This window comes from Mytilus galloprovincialis, chromosome 13 (genome assembly GCF_965363235.1).
Source record: "Mytilus galloprovincialis chromosome 13, xbMytGall1.hap1.1, whole genome shotgun sequence".
Taxonomy (NCBI): Eukaryota; Metazoa; Mollusca; class Bivalvia; order Mytilida; family Mytilidae; genus Mytilus; species Mytilus galloprovincialis.
Genome location: NC_134850.1, coordinates 48,011,270 through 48,031,773, shown reverse-complemented (window position 1 = coordinate 48,031,773; position 20,504 = coordinate 48,011,270). Strand labels below are relative to the sequence as shown.

The following is a 20,504-nucleotide window of genomic DNA, read 5'->3' as shown; positions in this document are numbered from 1 at the left end:
CACTTTAATTGCATGTTCCATAAAACATGTATTTTATATCATTGTATAAAGAAAAGTAAAATTGCCAAAATACCGAACTATGACCTAAATTTTAAAGAGAAAGTCCCTAATCAAATGATAAAATCAAAAGCTTAAACATATCAAACGAATGGATAACAACTGTCATATTCCTGACTTAGTACAGGCATATTCTGGTGTAGAAAAGTGGTGGATTAAACCTAGTTTTATCGTTAGCTAAACTTCTCATTTGTATGACAGTAGCACATACAATTCCATTATATTGACAACGATTTGTGAACGAAATAAACAGATATAACATGTATAATAGGTAAACACGTTAAAATAGGGGTACAACAGTCAACATTGTGTTATAATCGTTAAAAATGTAACAGAGAAACACGAAAAGCAATATAAACAACGCACGAGAAAAGTTAAAGACAAGAATATACAAATTAAGCATAGCACAATAATACAATGATGGGATATGAAAGTACCGAGCCACGTCAACTGATTATCACCAACACATAGACTAAACAGTAAAAGTGATATTCAAAATGACAAATAAAAGATTACTATCCCATGTGAAGATGATGAAAAATGTCAGTATGTTTGTAACCATGACATTCCTTTGCATGTATGTTATTGATGTACTATCATCATTCAGATATTTATTTTTGAAGTTTCTGTAATGATTTCGGTTGGATAATCTGTTATGACTTACCGTTTGTAGCCCAAATAATTATAAAGTTGCCTTTCCATAACATCATTCTCATGAAAATTGTTTGAACAAGTTATTGTACTAACATAGTTTGTGGAAAAGGGGAAGGGGTATTATGTTGTTGTTTTTTTCTATTTGTTATAACATTTCTATCGCGAAAAAGTGGTTATTTTGTCAACATTTAATTTTAATTGATTCGATTGAAATTTTCAGATAATCAGGATATAATTTTGTACCTTCTCCCACCAGACCCAATTGTGAGGTACGTGGATTTTATTTGATAGTTCAGTAGAATACTTTACAAGTTGATCATTTGATAGAGTAAAAGGTAAACATAAATGTAAAAAAAAAGTCAAGAACTGACATCAAGGAAGCACGGAATCGTGATACATGTACATGTAACACAAAAACGAATATAAATACACATTATGATTTCCTATTTAGTGTGATTCAATAAGATTTTCAAAATCTAATACTTGAATATGTTTAATCTGGCCTGTTTAAGAGAGTTATGAAAGTTTTTCATTAAAATTCATCTCACATAACTATATGATAATGTCTCTGTATTTAAGCGATAAATTACATTATTTGTTTTTAAAATTAAAAAGCGGGCAATTTCAATTTTTGGTACACCTCGCGGGCTTCTTGGAATTAACATAAGCAGTTGACAAAAAGTAAAGTGCTATGAATTAAGATATAGATTACCTGAAGATATGGGAATTTAACGATCGGCTTCGAATTGTTATTTATGAGCGTTTCTAATAATTATGCAAACTCAAAACTGCGAAACGGTGCATTTAATAAATGAAGTGATAATTTCACATTGAATATATCTATATATGGAAAACGATATTATTAATATCATTTGCAGTGTATATCACAAAAGACAACACAAAATCAATCAAATTTAAAGAAAAAGATAAATGACTTGTTCATATGATTGTACCTGGCGCTCTTCAATATTACAACTTATAATTGGCAAATTTCTATATCAAATGTCCTCATGTGTCAAAAGAAACATTAATAATCTCATCGATACATACATTAATTAAACAGACGTTTTTCCAGTGTTAATAAATCGCAGTTTTTTACAATCAAATTTCTCTATTTTTCAATTCTTCTTCGTGTATTGAAGTTTCGTTTTCACCGAGATCAAAATTATATTTCAAATTTCGTTTTCGTTTTGAACGACCTTTTCGTGATCCTTTCCGGTTATGTCGTCGTTTTCTACTTTTCTTTTGTTTCATCGAGTTTCCATCAATCGCAATACTTATTTTCACAACTTTGCATACACGACATTTCTGTTCACAGCCTCTTAAATCTTTTTTCGAGAATTCATTTATCGGAAATCGCCTCTTGCAACCTGTGCAAAGTTTGTTACCTTTCTCGAAAAAAAGCATCCCGTTATCTGGAATAATATCGATTGGCAAAAATAGATTGACTTCGTATGGATCAAAACTTCTTTCTCTCATAGCTCTTTTTGTATTACAGTAAATTGCAGATGCCACTTTAAGTCTGCTCATGTTAATGGTCCATGTTCTATGACTGCAATAAATCATATAAAGGCTGGTCATTGTATATGCCAAAAACGAAAAAGTGTCTTCATTAATTGGCCGCATAGTCCATACATTTTTCATACTTTTAAGTTTAGTAGAAACATCTTCCATTTTCCTGAATTTCAAATTCGTTCCCACGTACAATTGTATCGTGGTCATTAAAGATTTGATTTCAATAACTTCATCAACCCTTCTACGTCGTTCCAATTTACCGTACCGAGAACGTATACCATCAATCATATCGATACACTGCAACAACTGAATATCGTAAGCTGATGTGAGCAATACACCATGCACATGTAATAAAGAATCTGCCGGTTCACGACAATCGAACACGATTTTCGTAATACTTTCGTTTTTGAGAAAAAAGGATATGCCTTTATCAAAAGCAGCACTTCCCAATTCTAAAATGTCAAAAATGAAGACATCAGTTCTAGTTGCTATTGTCAATAAGGAAATTTTTCCTTTTCGTGATATATTGTCTCCTTCAAACCCAACAGCTATTAATTTGCTTTCATATATACCTTTACATATTGTTGATATAGCCTTTTTCAGATCGGACAAGGTCTTGACATATTGATATGCCATGCTGAAATGTCTTGCAAACTGTAGTTGTGTGAGTGTTGCTAGATACAAACACGTATTAGTTGCTGTAACCAATAGTTTTAAAAGATGGTAAATGGTTCACAGATTTTCAATCAACATAGGTAAACAATTACGTCAGTCATATTATGTTTTTTTTTAGTAGTATAACAAAAGTGAATGCTCAATATCTTATTCATGTACAAATCTTTTAAATTCTAAACATTTCTCACGAACTTTACTAAAACTATATGAAAGTATATTTTACAATTATTTTAATTCACTTAAGGCAGAATTTAGAGCTTGACATTTGGTAGATAAAATATAAAAAATAGAAGATGTGGTATAATTGGCAATTAGAAAAACCTCTACCAGAGATAAAATGCTATAGAAGTTAAAAGAATAAAAGGTTATTGTACGATAATGTTAGAGCTACTCTGTGAATGCTGTTTTCTTGTGGACGTTTTTAAACATACAACTTTAATATAAAAGTTACACAAATACAAACACTTCCTATATTAAAGTTGTTTTCTATTTTCGTCTGAAAATCTCAGATCGAATAAAACAGACATTTCATCAAAAGAAAATTAGCACAATTTTTAATTTCATTCCGGGTTAGGACATATTATATACCATCTGCTATGTTTGTACTATAGTAGCATGATAAATAAAAAGAAGATCGAACCCGTTCAAATATCCATGGAAAGACATGTGACATAACCCCATGCATACCACTATTTCCTTTTATCGATTTACCACGTGCTTTCCGATGAAACAACAAGTAATATTTGTTTACTCGTCTGCGATATGCAGATTTATTTTCATTACCAGTTTCATTTTTAGAATATTTTGATTTAATAAATTGAATTGACAGTTCGTAGTTAATCAATGTTTAAATTTCATCGATATATTTAAATGAAAAAAATCAAGAGAACAAACTAAGGGAAACGCAATAAAAGGAAAGTAACGGTAACCTTTAGTTGTTAATTTCTGTGTCATTTTGGTCTCTTGTGGACAGTTGTCTCATTGGCAATCATCACATTTTTCGAATTTTTTTTTAATTTTTTTTTTTATAAATAATCGATATTTGATTGAATATTTCTCATCAATGATGCATTTGGTTCGAGTTTTTTTTTATCCTGTGTGTTGAAAGGAGTATTATGATTGGCAATCGTTAATACTGTATCATGCACTTGCATGATTGTCAATGCAAACACCCAATAAGAAATAAAGAATGCGCAACGTGTTTGTTCTATTGAAAAACAATTGACCAGAAAGAACGCCCATATTCTAGGACTGTTTGACAAACAAAACTTTACACTTGGTTGGATTAGTTTTAATAATGTGTAGTTACTAATAACTTACCAAAATGATTGTAGGTTTCAGTTAATTGTAAGACGATAACACCCAGGAGATAATTTAATATTTAGTTGTATCGCTTGTTATTATGTGTGAGTATATAAAAAAGAAGATGTGGTATGATTGTCAATGAGACAACTATCCACAAAAGACCAAAATGACACAGACATTAACAACTATAGGTCACCGTACGGCCTTCAACAATAAGCAAAGCCCATACCGCATAGTCAGCTTAATAGGCCCCGATAAGAAAATGTAAAACAATTCAAAAGAGAAAACTAACGGCCTTATGTATGTAAAAAAATGAAATCAGTGGCAATATTTAAAATAGTCTGTCATTTTAATTAGATTGTCATTTTTATTAGACATGCTATGCTAGCGATGTTGAACTTCATTTTGTCGCGGTCTATTATAACAAACTCATACTTGTGACGGCATTCAAGGGTACACAGCTACAAAAGAAACATCGGTTAAGTGTCGCAATTAAGTTCAATTTCTAAAGTATTAACTGTTATTTTCTTTCAAACTAGAGTTTAAACATTTGAATAAACAAAGATAAAACATTTATTATTCTCCAAACTTCAAATAACTATGATAAAAATCAATCTTAACTCAATACATATAATAAGTATATAACAACAATAGCAACATTTACACACAAGCTCGTTTTTAATAATAGTACTGCAATTCACTTGATCCATCACCTCCTTCCATTTCATGAAGTCCACAATCGTACGTATATCTGAAATTGCCATAGCGATCATGATCGTCATCAGAATCATTGTTCCATCTTTCATCATAATCATCATAATCATTATCATGATCATACAAAAAATCATTGTCGTCGTCGTACCTATCGAAATGCGGCGGCTCGGACATTGCTATTGGTAATTTTGATGCTTCCTGATCTAAATCTTCATCTGGTTTCTTTTCAATTTCTTCAATATATGGAACTGGTCCAAGGCGGGGCTCTATATATGGACATTGCCTATCTGAATGACTCTTAACCATTTTACATACTCTACACAGCTGATCTCCATTGCTCAATTGATTTTTTGAAAATTCATCACGTGGAAACAGACGCTGACAACCGGTACATTTTGTATTGCCTTTGGTAAAACTAGTTTGTCCTTTTTCAGGTATGACGTCAATTGGTAGATAAGGATTGCGTTCATATTGATTAAATCTTCTCATGACCATTGAGCGCTTGGTGTTACAATATATTTCAGAAGCAATGCGCAATCTTCTCATTTGTTCTTCATCGGGTTTAAGTGAATCATACAGGGGGGAAAGACATTTTACGTCATATGCAGCGTATTTAAGGAGGGTATCAGAGAGAGGTCTTTCTTCCCATAGGTTTTTCTGGAATTTAATTTTTCTTTCAACGTTTTGTTTTATTCGCAATATGTCATTGTCTTTCTGGTAATGGTACAAACAAGAAATGAGACTTTCTACGCGCATTATCTCGTGATCTCTAAAGTTTCTTTTTTTCTGCTCACTCTGTGTTTTTGCTGTAGATTGCGTTATAATTTCCAACAACTGGATATCTAGTACTCCTTTCAGATTGACGTCAAATAAATGCCACAGGGCATCTGAATCCTCTCGGCAATCAAACAGTAGTTCTTTAATTGCATCATCTTCCAAAATCTCCTTCAGACCTTTGTCAAATGTAGCTGGACCTAATTTTAAAACATCAAACAGATATACTTGGCTACTAGTAGCAATAGAAAGAAGTGTAATTGTTCCAGCTCTCGATAAAATTTGCTCCTTCTAAATCTATAGCAAAAATCTTTTCAGTAGACAAAACATTCTTTAATTCATTTACCGCGGATTCTTTTTGTTCTGTGTTCGTAATATATTTGTATAATTGTTCCTTGCCTTCTTTACATTTCGGGGCAGTTCCACTTTGGCATTTATCATCAACTTTAAGTCCGTCAATTTTCTCAACCAGAGAATCCTCTGCAGCTAGCATTTTCCGGCTTTGTTTCCAAAAATTATCCTGCATTGAATAATAAAAAAATATCCTCATCAACTATATACTTGGCTAATAATCATTTACGCAAAATTTTGTTAATCGGGATTGTTTTGTTTTATTTTCTTGTAAAAGGTACCATACGAGTTTTGGAATTAAGTTTCTCAAATGCTTGAAAAATATTGCGGTTTTTATAATTCATACACAGACCGAAGAAAATTATAAGGTGATGAGGGTCTTTAGTATTTTGTAGTGATTTGTAGTACTTTGTCTGAGTTTTTCCTCGTATTTCGTTTTTGTCATATTTTTGTCTGTCTCTCTTGGACATTTAGATTTTATATTCTCTATAATATTTCTGTCCCCTTTTAACACTTGCAGTATTTTGATTAATCAAATAATAGTCATGCAAATTTCAATTATATGATTGTCAAGTTAATGACGAAATGATAGTAAGGACACAATTAAAGATGGCGTCAACTTAACATCATGTCTTTTTTTTTAGAAGTCTCTAAACGCTCATAGGAAAAACACGTATCGTGTTCCACCAATCAGGTATCAGAAGATATGTATTGAGGAATCATGACAACTGTTACCTTTTCACAAAACAGATCAGTCAACTGTTAAGTCAAATTGCAATTACCTTTTGTCGAATTTTTGCTTTAAGAACGATAGTTATAATTTTCATAACAAGCAAGAATTGGGTATTACTTAATATAGTGTGGTATATAAAATCATAACTTTAATTACTCGTCTTTCTTACTATCTTTCACCCTTTTTCTCTCACGACATCAAATCATTTTGCGTTGCCTATGTTATTTACGTCATCAATGTGAAAAGCAAATAATGCAAAACACTTTATTAATAAAACGTTTTTCCAAGTATTGCTACTCGTACCTCGAGCCGTCTATAAGCGTACACGGACATCTTTCATTTTGTCTTAGTCAATTACGGTTCAAGTAAAATGTTCAGAGATAATCTTCAGAAACCCCACGATATCAACATTCAGCTGATCTATACAGAGAATAAAGAAAAGTAACCATATATAACAGAATTTAAAGTGTAAGCCAGACGATTTTTTCAACAAAATCGGACCTAGACACCATAATGTGAGTTCTAAGCTACCAAATTTATTGAATAATAATAAATCAAAATATCTGTTTTTTTGATAAACTAGTTGGTAGATATTTTCCAGTGAATAGTTCAGTACACAAATCGGAGTTGATTTATTTCAATTATATGACTCTGTCTTATTGGGAGCATATTTCATGCAAATACATTTCTAACAAACAATACAACAATTAAAGGGAAACTTCACAAAAAATCAAAAATTGATATTATGTCCATTCTGTATGAAAATGTTCAGATTCATAGATATTAATGTTTTTTTCTGCTAGATAAGAGATCACCATCGATTTTAAATTTAGAGTATTAATTCTCTGCGTGCGACCATTTTGTCACCTTCTCCGTTTTGAAACCCCGATATGTCTATAAACCACAAAGGACCAAAACTACAGTAACCTGATGTAGTCATAATTGCGTGTCGATATCTTGTCAATCGTACGGTTGTTTTATCCGACTAACTAACTTGATACGGAAAATGTTATTATTTTCTAAATAACCATGGTCTGTCATTTTTATACTGTTTATATTGGAATTAGTTAAAAAATCAAAGTTCAATCATAAATAAGTGTTCCGTGAAAACTGTTTTCGAAAATCTAATTTGTTCATAATTCTTTTATGTAATAAACTTAAATAAATTCGGATCTTCCCTCATATGATCACCAGGCCAGCATGGATAAATGTATTACTCCCAAAGGTATTGTGAGGTGACACGTCCAGGTATTCAAGCGATTTCCTGTCGGGCTTTCAAGTTCATGCATCGTTTCACTTCTGAGGGTATTGATCAGTGTACACTGCCGATAACTTGTAACTTTCCATTTTGAACTATCAGGTGTATAATATACATCTCTGTCTTGCAAGTCCAAAATTCATATACTAGTCATTACTAAACTCATAGTGATACGCTTGTTTATAAAGAATGTAAAGAATGTTATTTATGAAAATCTAAATAATACCGAAAAAAAAAGATTTGATAAAATAAAAATATATTTACATATTTTTTCAAAGAGTAGATTTTAAAGGAGTAGGTTCAGTAAGACCCCTTTTTGGCCCCAATTGTTAAAATGTAAACTTTTAGTTATTTATTGGACAGTAGAATGCTTCTGCTACATAAATATGGGCTGTTTTTTTTTTACAATACAATGCATATATATCCGGTACTAGCACCATTAAGTCATGCTAAATTACTGAAATCTTCACAATTCTAGCATTTTAGTTAAATTTTAGACGGTTTTTGTGTAAAACGAAAGTGGCCGCATTCGTGTTCATCCTTAATATTGAAATGTTAGTAGTATTTGATGATAATAAATTACATATATAAAGGTTGAGGATGAACACGGATGCGGCCACTTCCATTTTATCCAAAAACCATCTGAAAAGTGACATTTTTCGGCATATTTGGTAGATTTTTCATAATTGAGCTTGAAATGGATCGTTTTGATGACTAAATCAGTTGAAATCTTTCCCATAAACTAATTAATTCAAATAAAATAGACACTTAAGTATTTAAAAAGTGGTCAAAATCTTTCGTCAGATGAACCTGAAATTTGAGGCCAAAATCGGTCCTTACCGGACCTACTCCTTTGAGAAAATGTAAGTATATACTCGTCAAGAGTGAAGGACAGATTGGAACATATCAGAAATATTGATTTAAACGCCTGGATAGAAAGTTATGGAACTTTAGCGCAATTTAAAATATATACATGTACATGTGTACATTGAACATAAGAAAGAAACATACAATGTGTGTAAATTAGGGTAAAAGATTCGTCAATAGACTAGTCCAGGTATGCGCCTATTCCAACAGTATGTAGTCATTGAATATCACTAGACTATTGTAGATACCAAGAGAAGAAGATGAAGAATAAGTGAACCAATTTGATTTAAATACAGGTCGATACATAACTTGCTTTGGTTCATCGAAGTTATGGACATAGTAAAATCACAGATTTATATTTCAATTAGATTGTTCTCGAATGAAGGAAGAAATTCGTCATTATCACAATTGTTCCGACATGCATGGAAAATATATGCAACTGGACGTAGACTAATTATTCCCAAGGGATGTGAACATTTTCCAGAAAAACTATTGAGTATAAAAAGTTTCAAATCAATTTCGGGATTTATTTTCTTTCTTGATATTCAATAACAGAAATTTAAAGAATAAACTGCCTGTCGGCTTTAAATTAGGAGTATTCTTGCCAGTTAAAACAGACTTATAATTACATTAAAAAAGGGGAAAGATGACATTAAATTCGTTCTGTCTTTAAAAAAAAACCCATCGTTAGTCAAAGTATTATACGTTGTTAGACGAACTCTATTGATATGGACGTTCCCGATTCTGTATAAATTTTGTTGATGTTTTTTACACTTGAAAAAAATATCTGTTCATAATTTTTTCGATTCGATTCTTTGAAGATCCATATATCTCCTGTCAATTTTTTAAACATTTTCTTTTTCAAATAGCTGAAGTATTTATGCGTTGTGAGAGGTAAAATATTTTGATGAGAACATTAATTCCTGAATATGTTTACAAATAAAGATCGCTTTGGATTGACTAAATTATATAATTGCAATTGGTAATGATCTGTTGTTTCAAATATTTTAAAGGTTACCGATTCTTATTTAAAATAGTACAATTTTTAGTTCATACACTCGTGTTTAGAAGGCTACTATTATTTATAAATTGGTTCAATTAAATTAATTCATTATTTCATGGTTACAAAAGTAATCAGAAGTCATAATTCGTTTAAAAATGAGCTTATGCAAAATATATAAAATATACAACGACTATCCAGTTATTATGCGACCTTATTACTCCCATCAATTTTGTTTTATTCTTTTTTTACATTTATGTGTCTAAAACCATCACTCGTCTCCCGTGTATCATTCATACGAAATGTCAGTGTTCACACCTGGAAAGGTCAACCGTGACAGCTAGAATTCACTGAATGAAGATCAAAAGATCAGAATTATATAATGCTTATCTTTTAATTACCTTGAGTTTAACCACGCATTCAACATTTACTAAGTGTCACATATCAATACCCATTGTATTTCCACAGTACACCTGAGACTACTACAACTGTGTTATAGTAGTCCCAGAGTACACGCAGAAAATGTTTGCCGGACTGAAGCAAAAAGGTCAGAAAACAACATGTATTTTAATTCACTATCGATCATGTCAGTTTCATATGTTTGATTAAAGTATTTGTAAAAAAAAATCATAAAAATAATTTATTGTATGAATTACTGTTATTACTAAAATTCGTATCAAAAGTCCACACATAAATCCTACAATCTAACTTTAAAAGTTGCATGGCTATCACTTATTTGTTGTTGGTTAATACATACACCAAAAGTCGTCGATGCGCTTTAAATCGCGTTATAAGATGGTTAACTAACAAGATTTAAATGAGATTTATTTCACTCCCGGCATGCAAAAAGACTTAAACTACGTCACATAAGTCAGGAAGTTTAAAGAAATAAAATTAATAATTCCCAATTTTCTTTTTTATTAGTTTTTATATCAAAATAAAACTTGGTGAAAAAGTTTTTATGGTATTATGAACATAATAAGATCATAAGTTAAAAATTGTAAATTTTCCCTTTAATACCGAAAGTAATGATAATTTAATCCAAGTAATGACTGGCAACACAAATGACCTTCTATATGCATAATAACAAAAGATTTGATACGTTATTCTTGTATGACTGATATTTAAATCTATCTATTAAAGTACATCACTAAATTTCCGAAAGTAAGAAGTCTTTTCAGAAAATTAGTATGCTATGCAATACAAATTTTTTACTTACAATGTAAAAAAGAAAAAAATACCTGCTCAAAATTAACATTGAATTTAATAAGTGCACTATCTATGTAGATATATATATCGAACACTTGATATACATGCAGTATGAATGAATTTTTCAAATTTAAATGTGTACTTATAGTGATATTCTATGTAATCTATACTGTTTGTTTTTGATCCTAATCAAAATAAGAGCTATAAAAAGATAAAAATAAATCTATAATACAATAGAAGAGCTAGTCAAGTTTGTACCAAAATGATAAAAAACAAGACTTTGAGAGGAAACGATTATCAATAAACGGGTTTCATATCCCAATAAGACCCAAACAAGTAACAATAAAAGAATAAAAAGATTTGGTATGATTTTAAGGATAAAACAATTGTCCATCAAAGGACATAGATTTTAGAAGATACAGGGCGCCTACTTCATTAGTGTTAATTATTGCACGAAAATTTAACAGCAACTTTGCTTATAAAGGATCAGATGTATAAGAATTAAATAAACACATTGAAAACCAGTACCGACAATCTCTCAATGAGACCCCCTGAATGATCATTCACTGACAATAAAATATAAAACGGCATGTAATTATGAGCGTTTAAGAGACAATTGAGTAATGAAAAATGTTACATATCCTGACACTAGGACATTTTGTACCCCAGGTACAGATTGGTTTAGCCTAATTGACTTTGGAACTCGATTTGTTTAGCTCTACAACTCCGTATTCGACTTTTTCTACCACATATAAGTTTATGACGGGTGCCGCATGTGGAGAAGGATCTGCCTACCCTTCCGGAGCACCTGATATCACCCCTTGATTTTAATGGGAATCGTGTTGTTCATTCTTTAGATTTCTATGTTGTGTCATGTGTACTTTTGTTTGTCTTTGTCCTTTTCATTTTTAATCATGGCGTTGTCAGTTTATTTTCGATTTATGAGTTTAACTGTCCTTCTGGTATCTTTCGTCCCTCTTTTAATGACGGACAATCATATTCCCACTGCCGACACAGGATATATGATAATTTCATTATAGCAAAGCAACAATCTTGTATCACTTGTTTGTATTGCTGATATTTCTATAAATCTGTAAATGTGAAAATCTGCCTATCGTAAACCTAAGAAGTGGTCCTTAATTATGGTAAACAAAGAAGACTAACTCGAACAATAAGTTACATTTTGTGATGTTGTGCTAGCTATAAAATCAGGTTTCACCCACAACATTTTTTTCGAAAATGCCTGTACCAAGACAGGGGTACGACAGTTTTTTCTTTTTTTATCTTTGGTTTTTGAAGTATAAAACTTCCATTTGTTAAATAAACCCTTGAATTGTGGTTCTGTGTTTTTGTTTTATAAGTTGACGATCAATTCTAATATTAATACTATACACATTGTGTGGATATTTGTTTTTAATAATTTGTTGGAAGGTCAAATATAAAAATCAGGAGATGTGGTACAGTTGCCAATGAGAAATATATCCATCAACAAATCAAATTTTATAAATATGAACATTGTAAAAAGTTTATTATGCATGATGCAATTGGACCATTTGTTTTCATTTATTTCAAAATATATTAAATGTTTTTTATTCAAAAGTCATCCTTTTCTTCATTAATAAGTAGATATGTGATTTTAGTGGAGACTATTTACATTAATTGTTATTGTGGTTGCTATAAAGTATTTTATTATTGACACCAGATAAAACGAAAGTGAAAGTAACATATTTATGGCCACAAAAATACATTCAATCTGCATTACATAAAAGCATTAAATTGTAACTTTCTGCATCGATCATATTCTGCTCAACTTGTCCAATTGATCAATGAAATTTCCGATAAGTCAATAGGATTTTAACCGAAAGAAAAATATAAATTGAAGTTATCCTTGCTTGAACGACATGCACATCCAGTTGAATAAGTGTTCGATCAACAATAGTCCGGATATTGATTACGTGATATGATTATGCAGCATACATGGATTTTCGGAAAATTTAAATGTTCTATTTCAACTGATACGAATGTCATTTATATTATAAAACATTCTAATCTGCATTGCAATACCCTGGTTCAAATGACTACATCAATGGATAATATAATTGAATGGAGCCAATTATTTCGAAGTATTCTCTGTATAAGTCTCTGCAAATAATTATCAAAGTTGAAAGAATAGACAATGTATACATACCTGTATATATAATCTGAATTCCAAAAAGAGACCTACGAAGATGGAAAAGGTAGTTTGAACCGAATTGTTCACTCTTTTTCCCTTAATGATTTGTATTTAACCTCTCCAGCTCTTTATATAAGTTGTTCATCCAATTATGTTTTATATTCGAGCGCCATCGTGAGTATTATTAAGACGAAATGCGCGTATGCATACAATATGTTAAACCTCGTATCTTTAACGAGTTTTGTTTTTATTTCAGGTTTTTTGAGAAATTCAGGAGGTCAGGAGGTGTGACTGAAAAACTTCTCAAATCCATCGTTTGTTCTAGTCATATTCCTAAATGAATAGGATGATATGAAATTAAAAAATAAAATGTCACCAGTTAAACTCACTATATATGTTGCCGTAAAGATGTTAAAATTGACGTATGATACACTTAAGAAAATACCTGTACCGAGTAAGAACATGACAGTTGTTGTCTGTATGATGTGTTTAAGCTTTTGATTACGGACTTTCGGTTTTTAATTTACCTCGGAGTGCAGTATTTTTGTGATTTAACGTTTTACATTCTGAATATATATATATTTTTTAAACTTTTAACAAAGAGCTTGTAACGAATCTAAGTGTTTATAAATCGCTGGTTCAAATATTTAGGTTTCAGAAATATCATAGTGTCTTTTATAAGCTATTTCTGTATTGCTATTTCTGTATTGGGCATGGTCTGTTTTTTATGTAAGCTGTATTGGACCCAAGGCTCGTACACTTCGGGCTAACTAAGAACCAAACCGCATCATAAGTAATACTTTACTAAAGTATTGCATCTTTCTGTCATACACAAAGTTATTTTACTTTTTAAGATTTTTGGGATCAATGGAATATATATAATTTGAAATAATTACGTTAGATGTATGATTCTGATAGGAAATGTCTCACAAATTTAAACTGTAAGCTTGTTTCCGAAACCCTATTTGAACTAGATTGCAAAAATATTATAGAACATCGCAAAGTTAATGACATTAAACATCTTTATTCTCACAACACAGTCCTACAATAAAGAACCTAATTTTTTTTATCTTATCGACCAAACGTTTTGTGAGATCTTCTGTTTTGTTTTTGAATTTAGATTCCAAATAATTTTGACATCAAACAACAATGAAAACAATAGTTTGCAAAATGCAAATTTCAGATGCACCAATATCGATGCCAGTACTTATATGTATTTGTAAATTGATAAGGCAATATATAATATTGAATGACACAGAGACAATTTTTTCCAGCCATACTTCACTAAATGATCATTTTTAAAATCATAGTATATACTTTATAAAACAGATTTAAATGTGTTGATTGGTTTATCATATTATCAAAAGTGTATAAATACTATCTGTTGTAAATACCTCTTTAAGGTAGGGTCCAAAGTTAACAAAATAGATAAATGAAGTCACGTCGTAAAAACTGTTCTTTCTTGAAATATTAATGACACATTCTGTTCGCTATGTACTTGAAATGGAATTGCAATTTTTTTTATTTTATAATACTGTTTTTTCATACAGCATACTCATGGAGTGGGTAAGATATTATTGCTTTGTCACCTTTTTTTGTCTCTATTTCATATGTTGTACCCTATTTTATTTGGTTAATTGTTCAAGATTTAGGAATCTTAAATGGTTTCTATGTTTGTTGTTCGTGTAATATATCATAGTATGCAATGATGTTTTGATTCACATTTGTGTATTGTTATTTGCAAGGTTCTTACGCTTTGGTTCTTTTAAATATAGTTTTTATATAGATGAACACGAAGTATGTCACGCTTGGAGCATGATCTGTTTACTCGATCGGAGCACGGGAGATCATTCTGATCTCTTAAGTTTGTGGTGCTCAGTATTTTGTATTCTATATTGTGTTTGATATACTGTTAATTGACTTTTACTAGTTTTTCGTATTTTGCAATGGCATCGACATTTAATCTGAATATCCTTTTGGCATCTGTGCCTTTCTTATAGCATTATACATCACATATTTGATACATATGACGTGAGCCTGTTCTTTAATTGTGTTATTGTTCTATGATCAAATTTGTATTTTTTCGACCATTTTTGCCTTTTTGTGTTTCTTTGATACATACGACGTAACTCTTTACTTGAAAATTCTGTCATTGTGTTATGTGCTGTTGTAAATTTTTGTATTCTTGTCTCTCATTTTTGCTGAAGATCTTCGTCTGTATGCCTATTTGTGCTTCTTTCTTAAATATTTTTTTAAGTGATAAACTCAATGATGACGGCTGTTTTTGACATTTTTACCTATTATATCTGTTTGTTTTGTTCACACATCGTTGTCAATATGATGGAATTTAATGCGACTGTCATAGTTAGAGGTAAAGCTAGCTGTAAAACCAGGTTTTATCTTCTTTCTTCTTAACAAGAAAATGCCTATACCATGCCAGGAAATATCAGTTGTTATCCATTCTTTATATATTTGTTTGAGCTTTTGATTTTGCCATTTGATAAGGGACTTTCCGTCCTTAATTTTCCTTGAACCTCAATACTTTGGGGACTCTTTTTTTTACACTTATCATAGAAAAAGATTCATTATAAATGCAACTTATCTTTAAAAGTGGAAAATATTTCTACATCATTGTATGTACCTCTAGTATATCACAGAGAGAATAACATTCTGTAACCTTGTGTTGTCTTAAATTTATTTAATTTTAATATCTCAAACAAAACACTTTTATTATTATGATAGCCTAAATAAAATCACAGTTCAACTGCTGGTAGACGTTTGGTCCCCGAGGGTATCACCAACCCAGTAGTCAACACTTCGGTGTTGACATGTATATCAATAATGTGGTCATTTTTATAAATGTCCTGTTTACAAAATTTGGAATTTTTGAAAACTAAGGATTTTCTTATCCCAGGCATAGATTACCTTAGCCGTATTTGGCACAACTTTTTGGAATTTTGGATCCTCAATGCTCTTCAACTTTGTACTTGTTTGGCTTTATAAATATTTTGATATGGGCGTCACTGATGAATCTTATGTAGACGAAACGCGCGTCTGGCGTACTAAATTATAATCCTGGTACCTTTGATATCTATTCCACAATCAAACAACTACCTGGTTTATTATTGTTTTCGCTAAACTATTTTCATTGCATCATGATATTTCTGTACGTAACTTCACAATTGCAAAGTGCAACGACAATTAAGAAGTAAAAAGTATTTATTCTATAAATCTTGGCGAACAAATATTAGTAATAAACGTTGTTTTCCAAAAAATATACTAATTAATGAGATAACAAATGACGATGATAATATGATAATATACTATCAAGACATCAGTTTTATTCAAATATCACATTCTATACCGTTTTATATTTTAGAAACTACTACACCAGGAAATATATACAATACTGGAAAACAACCCATCCATGCACAAAGAAATCATGGCCAGGAATGTAATTATAAAAACGTTTATGTTATTTAATGCTAATAATAATAATCATAAATATACTATGTCAAATTATTTTGTGTTTTCTTAAACAAATGGTCTTTACACCCCTTCCGTTTGTACAGGAAGGACGTTGATGAACAAAATACATTTCCTATAGTCCTGAAAAACGCTACAAGAAGGATTATTTGATTTAAAAACAGACCAAAAAATTACCACAGTCAATTAACGGTAAACTCAAAAACTGATAGAGATCAATGGCTGATGTCTTTTGTATTGTTTTTATCATGGTTTTGAATAACAATGAAACTAAGTGTACATATGTGATGCTTAGCTACACAGCTAGGCAATTAAAAAAATACCAAAAAAGAGACTTATTATTGTCGAAAGACATGAATGCTTAATAAATAATATTCTAATAGCTTAAAACAGTGATATCACATAGAGACACACGAATATCAGATAAATTTGAAATGCTAACGTGTAAAACCTTTACTTAAACCTTGGATTTGATTAAAGTTCTGAAATGAAAGAAATGACCGGAATTACAACAAGACAACACTCACATTTTGGTTGATCAGATAAAAATGATAATTGCTAAAGAACGGATCTCATTATAGATTCATAATATCTTCAAACATTATCAGTGTTTCATGTAACTCCTTTTTTTATAAAACGGAAAATTATTAGCCGAGGATTTCCTTGAATAAATCCAAATTATACATGTTGTTATTTCCAATCTGCCTTCATTGGTCTTATTATAATAACCTTACTTAATCCAACAAAAGGGAATTGCGTAAATCAATATATATGTTAATAGAGCAGAGACTATTATGATATCTTAAAATCATGACCACAAAAATATAAATGCGATGCAAATACATTGTGTAGTTGATGTTTCAACTTGTGTAATGCTGATTTCAGTCGTTTTTCCTAAGAATCATGGTGAAGCAGTTTTATCCTCTGATTCTTATGAATAACATATATGTTATGTATAAATATTTAAACGATCGAACTGTTTTTACTTGTAGCAAGAAAACAAGTTCGGTGACATCATTTTTTTCTTTCCTGCTCTTAAAAATATTATAAAACCTTTCTTCTGATATCTTATTTCAAAGTTCTGTCTCATATATCTCTTTTTGTACACAAAAACCTGTTTTTTTTATGAAAAATCTAAGCAAATTTTGGAAATTTTGAACGATTAGTACCTTGAAAAAATAAAAAAACAACACGTTTAATAATTTATTGCGTCCGAAGCTCTTTTCTGGATTTACCTTAAAATAGCATGGTGACCAATATTTTTTTTTTATCATTTTTTGAAGAAAAAAAAACATTTTGGCAAAGTATAAGAATTCTGTCATTTTTTTCTATACCCCTGAACTACCATAAATTCAAATCAAGATTTAAACGAAACACTTTAAATTTCTTAATACTTTACATAGTTATGTATATATATATGTAAAAGATATTTTCCGCAAATTGATATTTTACAGATATTTGCAACATTGTTTTATTCTCTAATTTTCTCCGCTTTCAACGTTTTTTTAAATGAAACGTGGATTTTTCACAAGGAATATGGCGATAGAACAATAAGTCAAGGAAGAAGTCATAATACTATTTAATAAATGATACTATACGATTAATGCGATTGTATAATGCGCAGTTTATAAATTTATTTCATTTGTACGTTTACAGAAAATATTACACTTTGTCAAGGGCGCTTTATCACTTAGGTGACCTGAATCAAAATCTATGTATACATCAAGATAACTTGTTTTGCTTTATCTACTTTTTTATTATGCATTGTCATTATCATAAGACATTTGTTTTGTCCAAAAAAATAACCGTAGAATAATGTTTTTCATAGCTCTAACCTCCTTCTTGGAGAGTAGAATATAAGGTAAAGATTGTTTTACTGAAAAACAGGCTATAACGACGTGTTATCCATTTCCTTCAAGAACAGATACATCTTCAATCGCACTACTAAACGGAGTATAACATGAATAAATGATACATATTTACTTTATTATTAAAGGTTCGTTGTTCCTGCAATGTGTAATGCAATTTTGATATTTATTTCTCTGGTTATTCGTAAGGTTAATGACTACTTTCTAAGGTCGTACGGGACAATTTTGTTCCCTTTGCACCTGAAAAGTATTTTCTTTGTTGTCAAATTTGATTGCTTTCTAAATCATACTCATAGTTTGAAAATCTCCGATGATGTAAGTAGTCTGTATTCCTGACAATATTATGGTATAGCTTGTCAGCTGAACGAATTTCAGCAAAATATTTGCTGCGTTTAAAAAGTTATTAAGGAAGAATCTCAAATGGTGTAGTAAATACATATATTCACGATGGCATGGTCATGAGAAAGAGATTCATACTAGATTACGCTCAGGACTAATTGCCCCGAAATTACCACTATACAAATATTATCTAACATGACATAGGTTTTCCGATTTCTGCCGAAGAAAAACCATTTAAATCACTGATCACTGTTTAATTCATTGCGTCCGTTACATCTGACTTGTCAAAATATAGTGTGTTTCAATGGGGCCTAAGCGTGACGCGGGATTGCCGATTTTTTGTAAGCAACATACTGACTACAGCATGAAAAAAGCGAAGTGAAAATGAGCAAAACACAAACAACTGTTTACAAAACACAACACAGAAAACTTAAAACCTAGCAAACACTAGCCCAACCAAAATCCGTCCAATTTGGAACATATGTATGTGTCTGACTAAAGTTAGTTAGCATATCAGTGTTTGTCTTTGTCTATCCAAATGTCGAGTGAACTTTGTTTTGTATATAACAACTGTCGTAGTTACTGTTAAATTTATCAATGTCATTCTGTAATAGATAGGGGAGATTCAGATATAATATGTAAATTGTTGTAAACGATATGTTAACCTGGATATCTTTTTAGATTGTTTTTGTCGTTGGGATGCTGTCGCACTTACATACCCTTTGCTTTATCACACTTTGTCGTAAGGCATAGTAAGAATTTGATTTTTCTAAACTGAAATATATTTTACATTTGTAAAGCTGCTGGAGCCGTGGAACTTCCCATTATCCTATATTTGGATACGAAAATGTATGTAACAGTGGTTGGGTGCATAACGGTAATCAGAACTGTAATATACGTAAGTGTTTAAACGTATTGCACTGTGTATGATTAAAAATTAAAAATGTTTGTTTTGTTAAATTAATTTTAACTTCACGTGAAACAGGGACGACTTATATAAAAGGAATTCTAAAACTCAATGTCCATTACACACTGGTAACGTCATGGTAAAACAAAACTAGTACAGTCCTTGGATGGTGTAAACTTCCCACTAACACCATACACCATACACCTTGTACCATTACACCATACACGTTACACGTTTGAACCATACACCTTACACATACACCATACACCATTACCCATTCTATCTACACGATACGAAATTACCCATTAAGCAATTAAATTTCAAATATTTAAAAGATTATTATTATTGTTTATTTTTAAAATCCGAAAAATTAAAATAAAAAGAACTTTGTTTTCAACTAATGAACTGTCGTACACCATTCATTCACACCATTCCCGATCGCACGTTACACAATCACACCATTCCTCATACACCATTACACCATTCCACTTATACCATACACCATTCCACTTATACCATACACCATAGCACCATACACCTTACACCATTGCACCATATGCCATACACCATTACACCATACACGTTTTTTTTGGGAAGTTTACACCATCCAAGGGCTGTA

General features: G+C 30.9%; 2 protein-coding genes across 2 annotated transcripts in view; one reads left to right on the top strand and one right to left on the bottom strand.

The window, feature by feature from the left end:
• Positions 1-4,462: 4,462 nt before the first annotated feature.
• On the bottom strand, positions 4,463-6,187 carry LOC143056137 (uncharacterized). Its single transcript, XM_076229222.1, has 2 exons — positions 6,041-6,187; positions 4,463-5,985 (listed from the first exon to the last, which is right to left on the bottom strand). The coding sequence occupies exons 1-2, from the start codon at positions 6,185-6,187 to the stop codon at positions 4,885-4,887; spliced, it is 1,248 nt and encodes a 415-aa protein (XP_076085337.1). The 3' UTR covers positions 4,463-4,884.
• An 8,525-nt stretch (positions 6,188-14,712) lies between these two features.
• LOC143056205 (uncharacterized) overlaps positions 14,713-20,504 on the top strand; it is a 33,608-nt gene continuing 27,816 nt past the window's right edge. Inside the window, exons 1-3 of the mRNA XM_076229289.1 lie at positions 14,713-14,851; positions 16,665-16,739; positions 19,779-19,876. Coding sequence (XP_076085404.1) covers positions 14,778-14,851; positions 16,665-16,739; positions 19,779-19,876 — 247 coding nt within the window. The 5' untranslated portion in view covers positions 14,713-14,777. The remainder of the gene's footprint in view (positions 14,852-16,664; positions 16,740-19,778; positions 19,877-20,504) is intronic.